The sequence below is a fragment of the Nomascus leucogenys genome, chromosome 9, assembly GCF_006542625.1.
Source record: "Nomascus leucogenys isolate Asia chromosome 9, Asia_NLE_v1, whole genome shotgun sequence".
Lineage (NCBI taxonomy): Eukaryota > Metazoa > Chordata > Mammalia > Primates > Hylobatidae > Nomascus > Nomascus leucogenys.
This window is the reverse complement of record NC_044389.1, coordinates 13,164,262-13,183,263: the sequence shown is the minus strand read 5'-3', so window position 1 is coordinate 13,183,263 and position 19,002 is coordinate 13,164,262. Positions and strand designations below refer to the sequence as shown.

The 19,002-nt window shown below is 48.5% G+C and overlaps 1 protein-coding gene and 1 pseudogene across 1 annotated transcript; one reads left to right on the top strand and one right to left on the bottom strand.

Annotated features, from left to right (window-relative positions):
- Positions 1 to 101: 101 nt before the first annotated feature.
- Positions 102 to 13,233, bottom strand: LOC115836754. The gene is made up of 2 exons (XM_030819397.1): positions 13,161 to 13,233; positions 102 to 1,598 (listed from the first exon to the last, which is right to left on the bottom strand). Exons 1-2 carry the CDS (start codon positions 13,231 to 13,233, stop codon positions 901 to 903), a joined length of 771 nt encoding a protein of 256 aa, XP_030675257.1. The 3' UTR covers positions 102 to 900.
- Positions 13,234 to 15,402: 2,169 nt separating this feature from the next.
- LOC105738774 lies at positions 15,403 to 16,018 on the top strand (annotated as a pseudogene).
- The last annotated feature ends 2,984 nt before the right edge of the window (positions 16,019 to 19,002 follow it).

The following is a 19,002-nucleotide window of genomic DNA, read 5'->3' as shown; positions in this document are numbered from 1 at the left end:
AGCACACTGTTAGAAGAATTATCAGTGCAAGACAGATATGCGATGTGGCAAGTTATAATAGAATCTAGGTAGTGAGTATAGAGGAATTTGAGGCAAATTTCTTTTAACTTTACTGAATATTTGATAATACTAAATAAAAGTTGGGTAGAAGAATTATTATCGTCGATGGCTCTGGTGCGCATTCTGCGCCTCTGAGGGTCTTGATGAATATTATGTCTTGTCATGTGCTCTCTCGGGAGAGCGTTGACTATTTTCACTCTTAACGTTGGCATCCTACGAGCCAGGTAGGCATAACTTTGAGACAAATTCTAGACTTATATGAGTTGTGATTATTATTTAACTGAGATGGACAGGAAGAACAAGCCTAAGAAAATCTTTTCCAATTCTCAGCTGCGTCCTGCGATTCCCTCTCGCTCCCAACTCTCAAGGTCTCCCAGTCCGGCTTCCTCCATTTCCGGTAGTGACCCTAAGTGATGAGATTCTATCGCTCCCAGATCAGGCCGCAGCTGTTTGGCTCCCAACGGACGCGGTGTGACGTTAAGGGAGGGGGCGGTTGCCGGCGTCTTGAGGGGAACCTAGGGACCGAAAGCACTGTCCGGGAAGGCAGCCACTCCCCCGCCCGCAGCAAACGCTCCCCTTGCCCTTTATGATGTTTACATGGGCGGAGGGATCCCTCCCAGCTGACAGCGACACCGCGCCGGCCCTTCTTTTTTTAAAGAGCCTAGCCACGGGCGCTGATTGGCCGGCAGCCGGGCGCGTCAGCCTCCGGGGGCGGGGCCCGGGCCGCATTGTCTCGTCTAAGGCCGGCTGGACACCCCAGAGGCCGGACCTGGGCAACGCCAGCCTGGAGGTGCCGGGGCAGGAGCTTCCAGAGGGCTAGGTGCGAGGCCTTAGGCGGGGTCAGGTTCGGGTTCCTAGGCCACAGCGGAGCTGCAGCCCAGGCGGCCGGAGCGGAACCCAGCCCCGCTCCGAGTGCCACGTCTCCAGGAACCCCCTCCTTACTCTTGGACAACACTCCGCCCCCGCCCGGGCCTCAGTCCCCCAAACCGCCCTCATTTGTGCAGCGCCAGATCCTTCGGACACATCCCTAGGTGTCTCCATCCTCATCCGGTCCATCCAACTCCCAGACCTCACGTCTCCAACCGGCTGCACCCCACTCTCCAGCCTGCGCCCCAGATCTGCAGCCTTCGCCCCTAGATACACCCGCCTGCTGATGAGGCGCTCCTCGTGTTCCTTACGGTAGCCGCGTTGTGAAGACCACGCTGCCGGGTTGCAAACTTGGGGGGACTTCCTCCATTCCCCCTGGGCGCCGTGCAACTGCCCTGGGACCGGGTTCGGGGATGAGGGGGGCAGGCCGGGCTCCCCAGCGGCCGGCGCAGCACGTAGCGCACGTGTAGGGCCCGCTCCCCACCCCCTCGCCGCCTCTGACAACTTTCCAGGGCTCCCGGTGTCGTCCGTGAGCCTCCCTTCCGCCCTGGCCTCCGGTCTCTGCCTTGCTCGTGCTTCTACCACCACCCTTCCCCTCCCAACCCGGTGGATCCTCTCGTCTCCCCCAAACTCCAGTGCACCGGCTTTGCCTCGTCCTCTGCGCAGTCCATCTCAGCTCATCTCTCCAATTCAATGCCATCATCTCTCCTCACCATCTCTCGGTGCCCTGGAATGTTTGCTGTCGGATGTCCCCCTGTGAAACCCACAAACGCTTGCGATTTGGCCTTCTTGTTTTATTTTGTGTATTCCTACAAAGTCTTGTTACTACCCCCTATTACAACACTTATAACTCAGTATTTGTCTTTTTTCCGTGGTGTCCCTGCACTCTCCCCATACATGTTCCTCTCCTGCCAGATTGTAAGCCTCTAGAGGGAAGGAGTAATGTCTCTCTCCTTGGCACCAGGCACGTGGCAGACGCTCCACAAATATTTGTTGAAAGGGAGGGTAAATGGCCTTGAGTTTCTGTGGCTCCGATTGGCTGAGGATGGAGCTTTGGGCTGGACAAAGAAGAATCTGGTTGACCACATGAAGCAGGAAGGAGGCTCAGAACGGTGTTGAGGGAGCCTCCACAATGGGTGGGCACCACGGGTGAGATAAACCCATCCTCCCCCATTCCCTGTTTAGTTCCCGGGAACCAGCAACCCCTCCTATGCTATCGTCTTCTGCTGAGCTGGTCCCTTATGGTGGACTTCTGTGCTCACTGTTCTGCCCTAGTCCCAGCTGTCGGGGCTGCCCTTGGGGAACAGCTCACACCTTGACCAGGCGCTCATTTCTGGGTTTCTGTCCTTGGGAAGCTGGGTCTGGGTCCTGGGAGCCACCTGGTAACTAATAAATACCTCTTCCTCCTCCCATCTGCTCTTCCTTTCCTGTCCTGGAATCCCTCTCTGATGACTCAGCCCAACTGAGATCCAGGGTAACTGCACCCTCAGTCCTGGTCTTTGGTTTACCTGGGTGTGGGGCTCAAAGGGCTAGACCCTTGTGGGGGTCAGGCGCTGGCAAGTGGAACATTCCCACGGTGCTGCCAGCCCTGCCCACAGGGATTGGGAGGGGCAGAGTTAGCCACACCAGGGCTTCAGGGCGTGTTTCTTCCCATTCCAGTTGGGCAACTTCAGAAGCCCTGGACTCCCAAGGAGCAATCCTGTGAGCTGCTTAGAGAAGCTGTGAGGATTAGAGGGAAACTCATGTTCCCTGTTCATCCCGCAGTGGCACCACCAGCACCCCTAATTCGGGTATCTGGGCTGAGGGGCCCCTGGCAGCATGCTCAATGGCCTTGGAGAGCTGGAATGTTTGGAATTGCCTGCATCTTGGATGAAAGTCTTACAATAGAATGAAAACTGCTGCAACACTGTGTCAGCACTTTACAGACCACCACTGTAAATTCCCAGTTGAAACTGGGAATTTGGAATTCCATGTTCAACCAAATCATGCTGAGTGCCCAGCACAGCGTCTGACACACTAAATGCTACAGGTGAATTCCCTTTTTCCTCTTTCCTGGCAGGAAGCGGGGATATGGGAACCACTAGAAATACTGTAATAACATGAATAAGAGAAGGCCATTAGCCGGGAGTAAATCAGCCCGGCTGAGTAAATAGAACATCAGCCCTGTGAAATGAGTGGTATTAGTGTTACCATTTTTCAGATGGAGAAACTGAGATTCAGAAAGGTTAATTAGCCAAAAATCACACAAGCAGAGCTAGGAAAAGAATGTTCATCCTAGTACCTACTTTTGATCTTTCCAAAACACCAAACTGACTTTTCTAAAGCTGAAGAAAGAGGACACAGAAGCTTCATCTCAGATCTCACCACCAGCTGCCCCTTAATCTGCCAACATCAAACCATTCTCTCCCCTCTAGACTACAGTGGCTTCAAACTTTGACTTATCTCCAGTATTATTTTGTGCATAGCAATAGCAACAAAAGTTTCACAAAACAATATTACCTTTATATGGCCGGGCACAGTGGCTCATGCCTGTAATCCCAACATTTTGGAAGGCCGAGGCGGGCAGATCATGAGGTCAGGAGATCAAGACCATCCTGGCCAACATGGTGAAACCCCGTCTCTACTAAAAATATAAAAATTAGCCTGGTGTGGTGGCGCATGCCTGTAGTCCCAGTTACTCGGGAGGCTGAGGCAGGAGAATTGCTTGAACGCAGGAGGCAGAGCTGCAGTGAGCTGAGATCGCGCCACTGCACTCCAGCCTGGGCGACAGAGCAAGACTCCTTCTCCAAAAGAAAAAAAATAGCCAGGTGTGGTGGCACACACCTGTGGTTCTAGCTACTTGGGAGGCTGAGGTGGGAGGATCACTTGAGCCCAGGAGTTTGAGGCTGCAATGAGCTATGATTGTGCCACTGCACTCCAGCCTGGGTGACAAAGCAAGACTCTGTCTCTAAAAAGTAACAGTAATTGGCCGGCACAGTGGCTCACGCCTATAATCCCAGCACTTTGGGAGGCTGAGGCGGGTGGATCACAAGGTCAGGAGATTGAGACCATCCTGGCTCACACAGTGAAACCCCATCTCTACTAAAAATACAAAAAATTAGCCGGCCATGGTGGCCGGTGCCTGTAGTCCCAGCTGCTGGGGAGGCTGAGGCAGGAGAATGGCATGAACCCAGGAGGCGGAGCTCGCAGTGAGCCGAGATTGTGCCACTGCACTCCAGCCTGGGTGACAGAGCGAGACTCTGTCTCAAAAATAAAATAAAATAATTGAAAAAAACAATAATCTTAATTTCAGTCACTCCCTCTATATTCCCCATGAACAATGGAATTCTCCCAGAATATCGTCTGCATCATATACAAAATTAATAATTATATCTTTTCCATTTGTTTTTCACCATTTTTTTTTTCACTGGTCTGCATTTGTTTATTTATTTTTGAGACAGAGTCTCTCTCTGTCACCCAGGCTGGAGTGCAGTGGCGCGATCTCACTGCAACCTCTACTTCTTGGGCTCAAGCAATCCTCCTGCATCAGCCTCCCGAGTAGCTGGGACAACAGGCACAGGCCACAACACCCGGCTAATTTTTGTATTTTTAGTAGAGATGGGGTTTCACCATCTTGGCCAGTCTGGTCTTGAACTCCTGACCTCAGGTGATCTGCCTGACTCAGCCACCCAAAGTGCTGGGATTACAGGGTTTTGCCATGTTGACCAGGCTGGTCTCAAACTCCTGGCCTCAAGTGATCCGACCACCTCGGCCTCCCAAAGTGCTGGGATTACAGGCGTGAGCCATGCCTGTTCAGCTCTCCTAATTCTTTTTTTTTCCCCCTGGCTGGAGTACAGTGACAGGATCTCAGCTCACTGCAACCTCTGCCTCCCAAGTAACTGGGACTACAGGTTCGAGCTATTCTCCTGCCTCAGCCTCCCAAGTAACTGGGACTACAGGCACGTGCCGCCACACCCAGCTAATTTTTTATATTTTTATTAGAGACAGCGTTTCACCATATTGGCCAGGCTGGTCTCGAACTCCTGACCTCATGATCCACCCACCTCAGCCTCCCAAAGTGCTGGGATTACAGGCATGAGCCACCGCACCCAGCCTCCAATTCTTAAATGTTCAATCTTTCATCAGATTTTTAAGAAACAGTGTGTGGGCCAATCACACATGCCTGTGGCCACACCCCTTCTCCACCTGCCAGAAGAGACTAGTGGGATGATGAGATTCTTGCCCTTCAGAAAAAAGAATGGTTGCCAAGGGAGCATTAGCTGCAGTACCCAGAGATAAATGCTGGAATGGAGGTGAGCTCCTGGCCCATCCCTACCCTATGGGTCTAGTTCATGCTCTTAAGCTTAAAGGAGAACTCTGGCTTCCAGCGAAGTGCAGAGCCCACTCCTGGAACACACACTGACAACAGGCACAGTGTCATGGATGGCCACCCCTAACTGCAATGTGTGTGAGGAACCTGGGTGGGGTGTCAGGGCTTTTTAATATTTATTTCTCCTTCTCTATTTTTTGCCTCCTCTAAATCCCTTAGAAAAGTGGGAATCAGATGACAAGATACAGAAAGGTTCTCAGAGTGTTGCGCATCTGTGTGAAAATCTAAAAGAAAAAAAATTGGGATGAGGGTTTAGGAATAAGGGAAGATGCACCTCTCAGGTATAATGTGAAAGCAAGCAGTGCTGGTCTCCATGGTTGAAGATGGTAATCATTCCTTACAGAAAAGAGCTAACATTTATTGAGTGCTTGCTATATACCAAGAATGTTTATGTGGATACTCTCTTTTTTTATTTTTAAAAATAATAACTATTTATATAGGATAATCTCTTTTGATCCTCATAAGAACTCTTGAAAGTAGCCATCATTTATTTTTATGTTTATTTATTTTTTGTTAGCCCAGCCCTGTCCTGGGTAGCCGTCGTTTTTATCTCCATTTTATAGATGAGGAACTGGGGTTCAGAGAGGCTGAGTCATTTGGCCAAGGTCACATGGACAACAAGTCTTGCAGAACCAGATTCCAGCTCTGGCTGTCTGAGTCCCGAATCTGAGCGCTTAACCATCACCCATATACTGTCCTCCTCTGGAGTACTGCCCAGTCCCCCTGACACTGCTGTGCCCCTAGCACCTAGCATAGTGTTTGTTGAAGAAAGATGACCATTCACCATTATCATGTAGTCCCTATAATTGGCGAGTTAATAAATATTTGTTTAGCATGTTCTCTGGATCAGGTTTTATGCAGAGTGCTATGGATACAGCACTGAATCAAACAAAGTCCCTGCCCTTTAAGGGCTTATATTCTAATCTAGTGGATGGAGACAGACAATAAACACACACACAAAGAAGTAAGTTAGCTTCCGGTAGAAATAAATGCTGAGAGGCCAAGCGCAGTGGCTCATGCCTGTAATTCCAGCACTTTGGGAGGCCAAGGCGGGCGGATCACTTGAGGTCAGGAGTTCGAGACCAGCCCAGCCAACATGGCAAAACCCTGTCTCTACTAAAAATACAAAAATTAGCCAGGTGTGGTGGCGCGTGCCTGTAATCCCAGCTACTCAGAAGGCTGGGGCAGGAGAATCTCTTGAACCCTGGAGGCAGAGGTTGCAGTGAGCCAAGACTGTGCCATTGCAGTCCAGCCTGGGCAACAGAGCCAGGCTCTGTCTCAAAAACAAAACAAAACAATGAAATACATGATGAGAAAAACAGAATACATGATAAAAGTACTGGGAGGCTGGAATGGGAGGGGTGGCGAGTGCTGTTAGCCACAGTGATCTAAGGCAGCAAAGAGAACATCAGAGCTCAGATCTAAATGTTAGGAAGAAAGCAGCTATTGGAAAATCTATAGTGGAGAGTTCTAAGAAGAAGAACATTGAATGTCATGAAGATATCGTAAAATAAAAAAAAATAATAATAATTTTAAATAGGAACAGGATGTGCAAAGACCCTGAGTCAAGAAACAGCTTGGTATGTCCAATGGACATACAAGAAAAACAAAAGAAAAAGAAAGTCCCTGAGGCTGGGGAGTGGGGAGGGAGATGAGGTCAAAGCAGCAGGCAAAATGCTAAATCAGAGGTGGGCGTGGTGGTTTACGCCTGTAATCCCAGCACTTTGGGAGGCTGAGGCGGATGGGTCACTTGAGGTCAAGAGTTCGAGACCAGCCTGGCTAACATGGCAAAACCCCGTTTCTACTAAAAATACAAAAATTAGCTGGGTGTGGTGGCAGGGGCCTGTAATCCCAGCTACCCAGGAGGCTGAGAGAGAAGAATCACTTGAGGCCAGGCACGGTGGCTCACACCTGTAATCTCATCACTTTGGGAGGCCAAGGTGGGCGGATCACGAGGTCAGGAGATCAACACCATCCTGGCTAACACGGCGAAACCCCGTCTCTACTAAAAATATAAAATATTAGCAGGGCGTGGTGATGGGCACCTGTAATCCCCGCTACTCAGGAGGCTGAGGCAGGAGAATGGCATGAACCCGGGAGGCGGAGCTTGCAGTGAGCCAGGATAGCGCCACTGCAGTCCGGCCTGGGCGAAAGAGTGACACTCCGTCTCAAAAAAAGAAAAGAATCACTTGAATCGGGAGGTTGGAGGTTGCAGTGAGCTGAGATCGCACCACTGCACTCCAGCCTGGGCGACAGAGTGAGACTCTGTCTCAAAAAACAAACAGCGGCCGGGTGCAGTGGCTCACGCCTATAATTCCACCACTTTGGGAGGCCAAGGCGGGTGGATCACAAGGTCAGGAGATCGAGACCACCCTGGCTAACACGGTGAAACTCTGTCTCTACTAAAAATACAAAAAAATTAGCCAGGCGTGGTGGCAGGCACCTGTAGTCGCAGCTACTCAGGAGGCTGAGGCAGGAGAATGGTGTGAACCCAGGAGACGGAGCTTGCAGTGAGCGGAGATCACGCCACTGCACTCCAGCCTGGGCGACAGAGCAAGACTCCGTCTCAAAAAAAAACAAAAACAAAACAACAACAACAAAAAACAACAACAACAAAAAAACAAACAACAACAAAAAAACCAAACACTAGATCAGGTGAAAGCCCTCAGACCATGGGTAGGAATTTGGGTTTCATCTTATTTGCAGTGGGAAGAAACTGGGGAATTGTAGGCAGGGAGTGGGTATCACTTGATTTACAATTTGAAAAGGTCTGTCTGACTGCCACATGGAGAACAGATTGCAGAAGAATCAGGGTGGAGGTGAGAGATCAATTAGGAGATGGTTGCAGTAGTTCAGAAGATGATTTTGAAAAGTGATCATATAGGCCAGGCGCGGTGGCTCATGCCTATAATCCCAGCACTTTGGGAGGCCGAGGTGGGCGGATCACGAGGTCAGGAGATCGAGACCATCCTGGCTAACATGGTGAAACCCCGTCTCTACTAAAAATACAAAAAAATTAGCCGGATGTGGCGGTGGGTGACTCTAATCCCAGCTACTCCGGAGGCTGAGGCAGGAGAATGGCGTGAACCTGGGAGGCGGAGCTTGCAGTGAGCCAAGATCACGCCACTGCACTCCAGCCTGGGCAACAGAGCAAGACTCCATCTCAAAAAAAAAAAAAAAAAAGAAAAGTGATCATATTCTGGGTAAATTTTGGAGGAAAAGGTAGCAGGATTAAATAGACTGTGGAGTATTAAGGAGAAAGAAGGCTGGGTGTGGTGGCTCACACCTATAATTCCAGCACTTTGGGGGCCAAGGCAGGAGGATCACTTGGGGCCAGGAGTTCAAGACAAGCCTGGCCAACATAGCGAGACCCTGTCTCTATATAAAAATCAAGAGTAAAAGAAAAAAAAGGGAGAGAGGTACCAAGTATAACTCCTTGATTTTTTTTTTCTTTAACTGGGTGAATGGTGGTGCTATATACTGGGGTAGAAAAAACTTGGGGAGGAAATGATTTGGGAGGTAGGAGGAATCTGTAGTTTTATTTTGGTTCTGTCAAAGTTGAGATATCTTATCATCCAATTGAAGATGTTGAATAGTCAGGTAATCTGGAGCTCAGGATAGGGATCAAGATAAGAGTTGGGGCTAGAGATAAGATTTGGGAGTTACCTGATAACATACACACATTCATGTATGTGCGTGTGTGTGTGTGTGTGTGTATTTGTATTACTTAAAGCCATGGGACTGGGATAAAATCACCCAGGGAAAGTGTGTAGGAGGAGAAGAGAGCCCTATGAGACTGCTACATATACAGGTTGGGAAAAAAGTGAGCCAAGAAAGGAAACTGAGAGGGAGCAATCAGCGTGGCAAGAGAGATGACAGAGCAGAAAGTCTTTTTTTTTTTTGAGACGGAGTCTTGATCTGTCACCCAGGCTGGAGTGCAGTGGTGCAATCTCGGCTCACTGCAACCTCCGCTTCCCAGGTTTAAGCGATTCTCCTACCTCAGCCTCCCAAGTAGCTGGGACTACAGGTGCGCACCACTGCCCCCAGCTAATTTTTGTATTTTTTTTAGAGACGGGGTTTCACCATGTTGGCCAGGCTGGTCTCAAACTCCTGACCTTGTGATCCGCCTGCCTCGGCCTCCCAAAGTGCTGGGATTACAGGTGTGAGCCGCCGCACCGGGCTGCGCCCCCAGAAAGTCTTTCAAGGAGGCAGTAGCGGTCAATCGAGTCAAAGTTGCAGAAAGGTTCAGTAAGATGAGAAGGGAGAATGTGAAATGAAGTGGGGCTAATTAACAAAGACAACACTTTCAAGGGGCTTTGCTGTGTGCAGTTGTAGAGAAATGGCACAGAACTGGAAAAGAACACAAATTCAGGGAGGCATTTTGCTTTTTGCCTTCTTCCCACTGGGAGATAATAAACCTCCTTTTCCTAGTGATGAGAATCAGCCAGTAGAAAGGGAGAAGTGGATCATGCAGAAGAGAAAGAGGATAACTGCAGGGGTGAAGAACTTGGGAAGGCGAGAGGTAGTAGGAGTCCGAGCCTAAGCGTCAGTGGAACCAACAGGAGGGAAGGAGAGAATGTAGGAGATACGTAAGGAAGTAGGGGACACAGTGGGGGTGGGGAGGTGAGTGCTCAGTATCTAAAAAGATACTGATGCTGGTCTTTAGGGTGAATGCGAAGTCATAGCTCCCAGTGATGAAGCACAAACAGGTCACATGTAAGTCCTGCATGTGCATTCCTCTGACAATGGGGAGTAGGTGGCTAGGACACAACAGTAACATCACAGAGGGAGCTTAGCTCAAGGATAGAAAACTGGGGAGACCTTTGTTTGCTGTGCCTGGCCTCACCCTCTGTTCATTACTCCTACAGTGACTGGTCCTTATCACCCCAGCTCCTTTTTTTTTTCTCTCTGTCTCCTGCCTTTTCCAGAAGTCTGTTGAACTCAGAGGGCTGAATGAGAGCAGTCTTCCCTCTGTGACTGGGAAACTACACGGGAGGTACCAAAGGGGAACAGAGCTATGCCTGTGGTGGTGAAACCCTTTAACTGCAATTAGAGCCTTATTCCCTGCCTAAAGCCTATTTTTTTTTTTTTTTTTTTGAGAGAGAGACAGAGAGAGTCTCACTGTCCCCTAGGTTGGATGGAGTGCAGTGGCACAATCTCAGCTCACTGCAGCCTCGACCTACTGAGCTAAGGCGATCCTCCCACCTCAGCCTCCCGAGTAGCTGGGACTTCAGGCATGTGCCACTATACCTGGCTAATTTTACTTTTTGTAGAGACGGGTTCTCACTATGTTGCCCAGGCTGGTCTCCAACTCCTGGCCTCAAGTGATCCTCCTGCTTTGGCCTCCCGAAATGCTGGGATTACAGGGCTGAGTGCCCACACACTTTCACTGGGTGATCTTTATCCCAGTCCCACCTCGCCTGGCCCAAAAGCCCCCACCCCTGTTTTTTTCCCCTGAGGTGGAGTCTTGCTCTGTTGCCCAGGCTGGAGTACAGTAGCACAATCTCGGCTCACTGCAACCTCCGCCTCCCAGGTTCAAGTGATTCTCCTGCCTCAGCCTCCTGAATAGCTGGGATTACAGGCATGTGCCACCATGCCTGGCTAATTCTTGTATTTTTAGTAGAGAAGGGGTTTCGCGATGTTGGCCAGGCTGGTCTCAAACTCCTGACCTCAGGTGATCCACCCGCCTCGACCTCCCAAAGTGCTGGGATTACAGGCTTAAGCTACCGTGCCCAGCGGTGTACACACACACACACACACATACACATATTTATGGTCTAGAGAAGAGAGGCCTGTTTCTTTTACATGAAGAGGTTTGTATGTGAATCACCTATGGGACTAAAAGTCTTTCCTTAAGAAAGCCAAGTAAGAAAAGTTTAATCTGTAAAGCCTTACTACTATAAGATTTTTTTTTCCTCATCCCTGTGATTACCTGGAGATGTAAGTATTATTGTTATTATTTTTTTTTCTTAAACAGAGGTGGAGCTCTCCCTATGTTGCCCAGGCTGGTCTCAGTACTCCTGGGCTCAAGCAATCCTCCTGCCTCAGCCTCCCAAAGAGCTGGGATTCCAGACGTGAGCCACTGTGCCCAGCCTACTTTTATAACTCGTCAAAAAGCGAAGTGGCTAAGGGAGAAAAGCATGCTAACCTCTACCAAAATACTAAACTGGAAGGCATCCCTGGAATGGGGAAGATTAGAGAATAGTATGGCCTCAGGAGCACAGAAATCACTGACTACAGCTTTTCTTTTGTGTACTGATCACACAGGGAAAGAATCAAGAAGGGGTGAGAAGGCATATTAAAGCCTTTCCTCTGATAATCTTGAAGCAATCAGAGAAACACATCTCACTAGAGAAAAAACACTCACAGAGGAAGAGAGCAGCATACAAGCACTTCTGAGGCTGAGCCAGCCTGAATTCCAATAACCCAACATGCAGGAAAGGATTTTCTTTTTACTCTAAGTTAACAGAATCATGTTCTAATCAAGGTCTGTGACTAAGATTAAAGATTGGAATAAATTAAGGATACTCTTTATGAAAAAAAGTGACAAAGACGCCAATTTGGCATAGCACTTGGCAACACTTCAGGTTTAGTTGTTTTAATAGTTTGATTTGTGTTTTAAAAAATGTGGGAGGCACGGGTGGTGGCTCACGCCGGTAATCCCAGCACTTTCGGAGGCTGATACAGGAAGATCACGTGACCCCAGGAGTTCAAGATGACCCTGGGCAATACAGGGAGAGCCTATCTCTACAAAAAAAAAATGTTTTTTTAATTAGCTGGGTGTGGTGATGTGCATCTGTTGTCCCCGCTACTTGGGGGGCTGAGGTGGGAGGATCGTTTGAGCCCGAAAGGTCAAGGCTGCAGTGAGCCATGATCACACCATTGCACTCCAGTCTGAGCAACAGAGCGAGGCCTTGTCTCAAAAAATAAAATAAAAAAGCAGGGGTAAGGAAAGTACAATGGCCATCTGTTTACTCAGATAAGTTGACTGTATCGGCCAGGCACAGTGGCTCACGTCTGTAAACCCAGCACTTTGGGAGGCCGAGGCGGGCGGGTCATGAGGTCAGGAGATCAAGACCATCCTGGCTAACAAGGTGAAACCCCGTCTCTACTGAAAATACAAAAATTAGCCAGGCATGGTGGTGGTCACCTGTAGTCCCAGCTACTCGGGAGGCTGAGGCAGGAGAATGGCGTGAACCTGGGAGGCGGAGCTTGCAGTGAGCTAACACTGTGCCACTGCACTCCAGCCTGGGCAACAGAGTGAGATTCCGTCTCAAAAAAAAAAAAAAAAAAAAAAAATTGACTGTATCACTAAAGCCTCAGCCAACCTTCATCAATTTGAGTAGGGGAGACTTTGGGGAAGTTGAATCTCCAAGCATATGAAGTGAACGCTACAAATATCATCATGGGACATGTCACCTTCCTTCTTTAGCAGGGAATAAGGCTCTGTTGTATCAGGTTCCTAGATCAGATAAAAGGGTGTGCTTGGATGGCGGGCACGGTGGCTCACTCCTGTAATCCCAGCACTTTGAGAGGCTGAGGCGGGTGGATCACCTGAGGTCAGGAGTTCGAGACCAGCCTGGCCAACGTGGTAAAATCCCATCTCTACTAAAAATACAAAAATTAGCCAGGCGCAGTGGTGCGTGCCTGTAATCCCAGCTACTCGGGAGGCTGAGGCAGGAGAATCGCTTGAACCCAGGAGGCGGAGGTCATAGTGAGCTGAGATCTTGGAAATCAGTTAACAATGAGGAAAGATAGAATATGGGGGCAGACACGGGGTGGTTAATACAAGTGGGGAAGCCTTCCAGAGGGCAGAAGGGAAGTTCTAGGCATGGACTGGAGGGAGAGAGTCCTCCAGCTGTACACATTGACTTCTTGCTATAGGAACCATATCCTGACGCAGACGCGATGCGGTGTTCCATCAGGAAATGCTTCATACTCTCAGTGGGTATCGTATTCCTGTGGCTCTTCATCACTTTGAAAATGCCCAAGGAAACTGAAGATGATCAAAATGTGATGACTATCAAAGGCCAAGTAGCAAGCCTTGAGCCTTGCTCAGTTTGGGAACTGGGAATATAGGGTGGAAATGGTGTGGACAGGCAGATTCTTGAAAGCCCCTGGGCTTTCTTCCTTCCTGACCTTTTCACCTGAGAGCAGGAAGCTCCAAAGGGGATGGGGGTATGGACCTGGGCCTATTAGTCCATGAAGAAGCCGTATTTATTTTCCTTATTCGTTAAGGTAAAGAAGACAGCAAATACTGCTTGAGCCCTGGATATTTTAGCCAATGGCCAGGCATCCTGAGAATGTGCCAGGCTCACCTCTTTCCCTAGAAAAGCTTATGGGAAGCCACTGGGGTGTAAAATTTGTTCTTTTTATGAAAGGATATATATGTTTGCCCTTGTCAATGCCCCAGGAGGCCAGTTATAACAGCAGGAAGGACCCAAGACCACTAGAAGACTGGCAGAACCTCATTTTCAAATGTATGGAAAAAATCCAGAAGAGAAGAAAGAATGAGTATCAACAAGAGGGAGGAATTCAGTATCCCAGGGGAAGTAGGGACAGCCAGAGAGATCAGGCAGATAGGAAGGAAAGCAGAAGAGGGAAGAAGAAAGACAGACTGTGCCCAGGAATATTAGAATCTGGCAGACAATGGCCAAGTGTGGTGGCTTATGCCTGTAATCCCAGCACTTTAGGAGGCCTAGGTGGGTGGATCACGAAGTCAGGAGTTTGAGACCAGCCTGGCCAAGATGGTGAAATCCCATCTCTACTAAAAATACAAAAATTAGCTGGGCACAGTGGGGGACACCTGGAATCCCAGCTACTCAGGAAGCTGAGGCAGGAGAATCGCTTGAACCTGGGAGGTGGTGGTAGCAGTGAGCCAAGATCGCACCATTGCACTCCAGCCTGGGCAACAGAGTGAGACTCCTCCTAAAAAAAAAAAAAAAAAAAAAAGGATCTGGCAGTTAATTCTCTCCTCCTTCCCCAAGGCAAATATTTATATATCAGCAGTATGAGGAGGAAGGAGGAAAAAGATAAAGTTGGCTACTACTTTTCTTTTTTTCCCTTCTTGGCCAATTACTAAAGTTAATTGTTGTAAGAAGGTGGAATCACTAGATTAGAGAACATTTGGATTAGAGGGGGTCTTAGAGTTGCATAGTCCAACTCCCCCAGTTTATGGATCAGGAACTAAACTCAGGGCTGAAGGGACTTGCTCAAGATCACACAATCAGTGGCAGAACTGGGACAAAAACTCCAGGCTCCTGACTTCCAGGGGAAGTCCTTTTCCTAATATATCTCCTTCAAAGGGCAGCTTTGGGAAGATGACAATTGACAACAATATAATAATATAATTGACAACAATTATAACTATTATAATAGCTAATATTTATTGAGCCCCTAAACCATACGCCACAAAGTTCTAGGCTCAAAGAGGACTGAGCAGAACCTACAGACACTCAGCATCACCTAGCGTAGTACTTCTCAAACTTTACTGTGCATACAAGTTACCTGGTGATACTGTGAAAATGCAGCTTCTGATTAAATCTGAGGTAGGGATCGAGATCCTGTATTTGAAATGAGCTTACAGAGCAGCCTGATGTTGCTGGACTAAGGACTACACTTCGAGCAGCAAGGATGTAAACGTCCCCTCCGCCAAGGGAAAAACAGGTGGGAAATAAGGAGGAAGGAAGAGTGAAGGTCCCACATAGGATCCCAACCCCTAACCCTTCTGACAACCGTCACTATTACTGTGCACTGACAGTTGTCCCTATTTTTACCTCTCCTCAGCATGGCTGACAGTGGGGATCTCATCAGTGCAGCGAGGGGATGGAAGCAGCCTCTTGTACACATTGGTCTCCCTGTTCCGTGTTTCCTCTAAGGCTGAGCAGAAACGTCTCACGGTGCTGGTCCACCTTGCAGATTCTGACCTCACCTGGCTCAGAGAAACTCTTGCCCATATTTCAAGCCTCTTCAGCCCACAGATCTTGAAAGGGCAGTTGCTACTGATCCATGCTCCATCCGATGCCTACCCCACTGTGGACAGCATCAGGGATGAGGCCTTTTGTGGCGAATTCTACTCCAAGCAGAACGTAGATCATGCCTTCCTCATGAGCTTTGCCACAAAGCTCTCTGATTACTTCCGTTAATAGAGGACAATGCCCTTTTTGCCCCCAACTTTGTCACCCACATTCATTCAAGGGTGACCACCATGAAGTCCAACTCGTGGGTGCTACCGGAGTTCTCCAATATAGGCTTCCTTGGCAAACTCTTCCACAGCAGGGACCTTCCGCTCCTGGCCCATTTCCTCCTCCTCTTGTAAAAGAAGAAACCCCTTGACAGCCTGATTTCTCATTTCCGTACACTCCTGGTCCAGGAAAGCCCAATCCTCTGCAGACCTTTCCTATTCTACCGCAGGGTCTCCTACACTGCCTTTGATCGCAAGCAGAAGGCCACAGCACTTCAGAAAAAGAATGCCGATGGTCCCAACAACCCGCCTGGAGCTGTCTTCACTGATATGCAGGTTTCTGATATGCATTTCCCCTGGGAGGCCTACACTCTGGATGAATCATTCTTTTGGACACACAACATTAGTATAGGAAACCACCTGACGGTGATTCTGAACCATCCAGCAAATCTGAGCAGGGTGCAAGTGATGACGGGCTCCATTGTGGATGGGAGGTATGCCCTGGAGAAGGGGCAGGTGGAGCTGGGCTACCAACCTGAGGGGGTGCCACAGCACTGCACCAGCTTCGCCTTGCTGGGACATCTTTCAGAGGGGCAGATGGATCAGAAGATACTTCTGAAAGGTATGGGGTACCACGTGAGCTGTGTGAGGCTGGTGGTGAGAGCTGGTCAGGCTGAGGGGCTCATGATCAGGCATATCTACCTCTGGGAGAAAAATGACAAATAGCAGCAAGCGGATCAACGCTGAAGATAAATCAGTAGGGGGATGAAAAATTGAAATCTTAAAGCCATTTCATTCTAGTCTATATGAGTGACATAGGGGAGACACAATGGAATGAAGGGCAGACAGAGAAGACTGTTAGTCTTTTGGTGCCACCAAGATGTCAGGAGACTTGTTGCTTCCTTTCTATTCAAAGAACTCTCATAGGATGTCTTTTGCTGGGGCACATATAGCTTATCCAAATTTGGGGAGAGTTTTGATCACTCTCAAAATCTTTAGATACTTGGGATGCTGAGATCAGCCCAAATCAAGGTGTCCATGTGTGTACATGCGCGTGCGTGTATGCACTTCTATGTTTACACAGAGGCAGAGGTGGGGATGAGGTATGTGGTCATAGGAGGGCAGGCAAGAAAATCATGGCTGAATCCCTAGAATTGACATCATAAAAAGCCATGAAAGGGACTCTCATTAGAAGTCAAAATCTCTGAAGTGCAGGAAAGTAGCAGATGGACAAATAGCAATAAAACGAATCCCTTAGCTCTATTATTGAAGCTGTTTCACAGTGCCAATCTAGTTCCCTCCTTTCCTCACCAACAAACTTGGGCACAAATAGGCTAGGTATGGTGGCTCATGCCAGTAATTGCAGCCTCCCTTAGGAGGCTGAGGTGGGAGGATCTCTTGAGGCCAGCAGTTCAAGACCAACCTAGGCAACACGGCAAGACCCTGTCTCCACAAAAAATTAAAAAGTTAGCCAGGTTGTGGTGGCATGTGCCTGTGGTCCTAGCTACTCAGGAGGCTGAGGCAGGAGGATCACTTGAGCCCAGGAGGTTGAGGCTGGAGTGAGCCATGATTATGCCATTACACTCCAGCCTGGGCAACAGAGTGAGACCCTGTCTCAAAAAAAAAAAAAAAAAAGTTTGTAACTAAAGCTTCACTCATCAGCAATTCCTTCCTTAACTCTGGTTTCTGTGTCCACACTGGCCTCTGCATCAACAATGCTACTGAAACTCTTCTCTATTTGTCATGATGAGAATAGTCAAAACCCAGTGACTTTTTCAGATCTCATTCTCCCTAACTTTCTACAGCAATACACAGTTCTAATTATGTCTTCCTTCTCAAAATTGTCCTCTTCCTTTACTTCTGGGATTCATCAGATATTTATTGAGTGCCTACTACATGCCAGGCACAAAAAAAGTTCCTATCTGTGAAGAGGGTTTTTATGGGAGTAAGATATACACAGGTGTGTTAAACATCACATTGAGGTTAAGTACAGGGTCCTTGGGAGCACAATTGCTGTTCCCAAAACATTCTTGAGGATTTAGGAAAGGCTTTTTGGAAGATGTAACATCTAAGCCTAGACCTGCCAGATCATCACAGAAAATAGCCAAGTGATATGCGAAGAGAGGCAGGGAGACTTTCCAGTAGAAGAAGCAGCATGTGGTGAAGTGGGCCAGAGGTGAGCAGAGTAAATCATTTAGGGAATCTGGAGATGGAGGGCAAGCCTGGGTGAGGGTAATGCAGAAGATGAAGCCACAGGACTAAGAAAGGGCCAGCTTGAGAAGGTCAAAGGAGGTCAGGCGCAGTAGCTCATGCCTGTAATCCCAGCACTTGGGAGGCCGAGGTGGGTGGATTGCTTGAGTCCAGGAATTTGAGACCAGCCTGGACAACATAGTGAAAACTCGTCTCTACAAAAAAAAAAAAAAAAAAAATTAGCCAGGCGTGATGTCATGTACCTGTAATCCCCGCTACTCAGGAAGCTGAGGCGGGAGAATCGCTTAAGCATGGGAGGTGGAGGTCTGCAGAGCCCAATCCTCTGCAGACCTTTCCTCTTCTACCGCAGGGTCTCCTACACTGCCTTTGATGACAAGCAGAAGGCCACATCTTGCTGTGAGCCAAGACTGCGCCACTGTACTCTAGCCTGGGTGATAGAGTGAGACCCTGTCTAAAAAAAATAAATAAGTAAAAAGAAGGGCCATAGATAATCAAGTGGGGGAAAGAATTGTCTTTTCAACAAATGATGTTGGAACAACTGAATATCCACATGCAAAAGAATGAAGTTGGGCCAGGCCTGGTGGCTCACACCTGTAATCCCAGCACTTTGGGATGCCAAGGTGGAAGGATTGCCTGAGCCCAGGAGTTCGAGACCAGCCTGGGCAACATGACAAGACCTAGTCTCAGAAAAAAAAAAGAGGCCGGGCGTGGGTCAGGAGTTCTAGACCAGCGTCAACATGGAGAAACTCCGTCTCTACTAAAAATACAAAATTAGCTAGGCGTGGTGGTGCATACTTGGGAGGCTGAGGCAGGAGAATAGCTTGAACCTGGGAGGCAGAGGTTGTGGTGAGCCAAGATCGTGCCGTTGTACTCCAGCCTGGGCAAAAAGAGCGAAACTCTGTCTCAAAAAAAAAAAAAGAAAAGAAAAAAGAAAAAGAAAAATTAAATTAAAAAAAAAGAATTAATTTGGACCCCTAACTCACATCATATAAAAAAATTAGGCTGGACATGGTGGCTCACGCCTGTAATCCCAGCAGTCTGGGAGGCTGAGGAGGGTGGATCACCTGAGGTCAGGAGTTCAAGACCAGCCTGGCCAACATGGTAAAACCCTGTCTCTACTAAAAATACAAAAATTAGCTGGGTATGGTGGCATGTGCCTGTAATCCTAGCTACTCAGGAGGCTGGGGTAGGAAGATCCCTTGAACCCAGAAGGTGCAGATTGAAGTGCACCGAGATCAGGCCACTGCACTCCAGCCTGGGAGACAGAGCAAGACTCCATCTCAAAAAAAAAAAAAAAAAAAAAAAAAAAATT

Excerpts from the sequence above, each read along its gene's own strand:
- LOC115836754 (XM_030819397.1), bottom strand. The coding sequence starts at position 13,233 with ATGAAGCATTTCCTGATGGAACACCGCATCGCGTCTGCGTCAGGATAT. Across the intron at positions 1,599-13,160 it reads CTATAGCAAGAAGTCAATGT|ATGGACTGCGCAGAGGACGA; the intron begins GTACAGCTGGAG and ends AGATGAGCTGAG.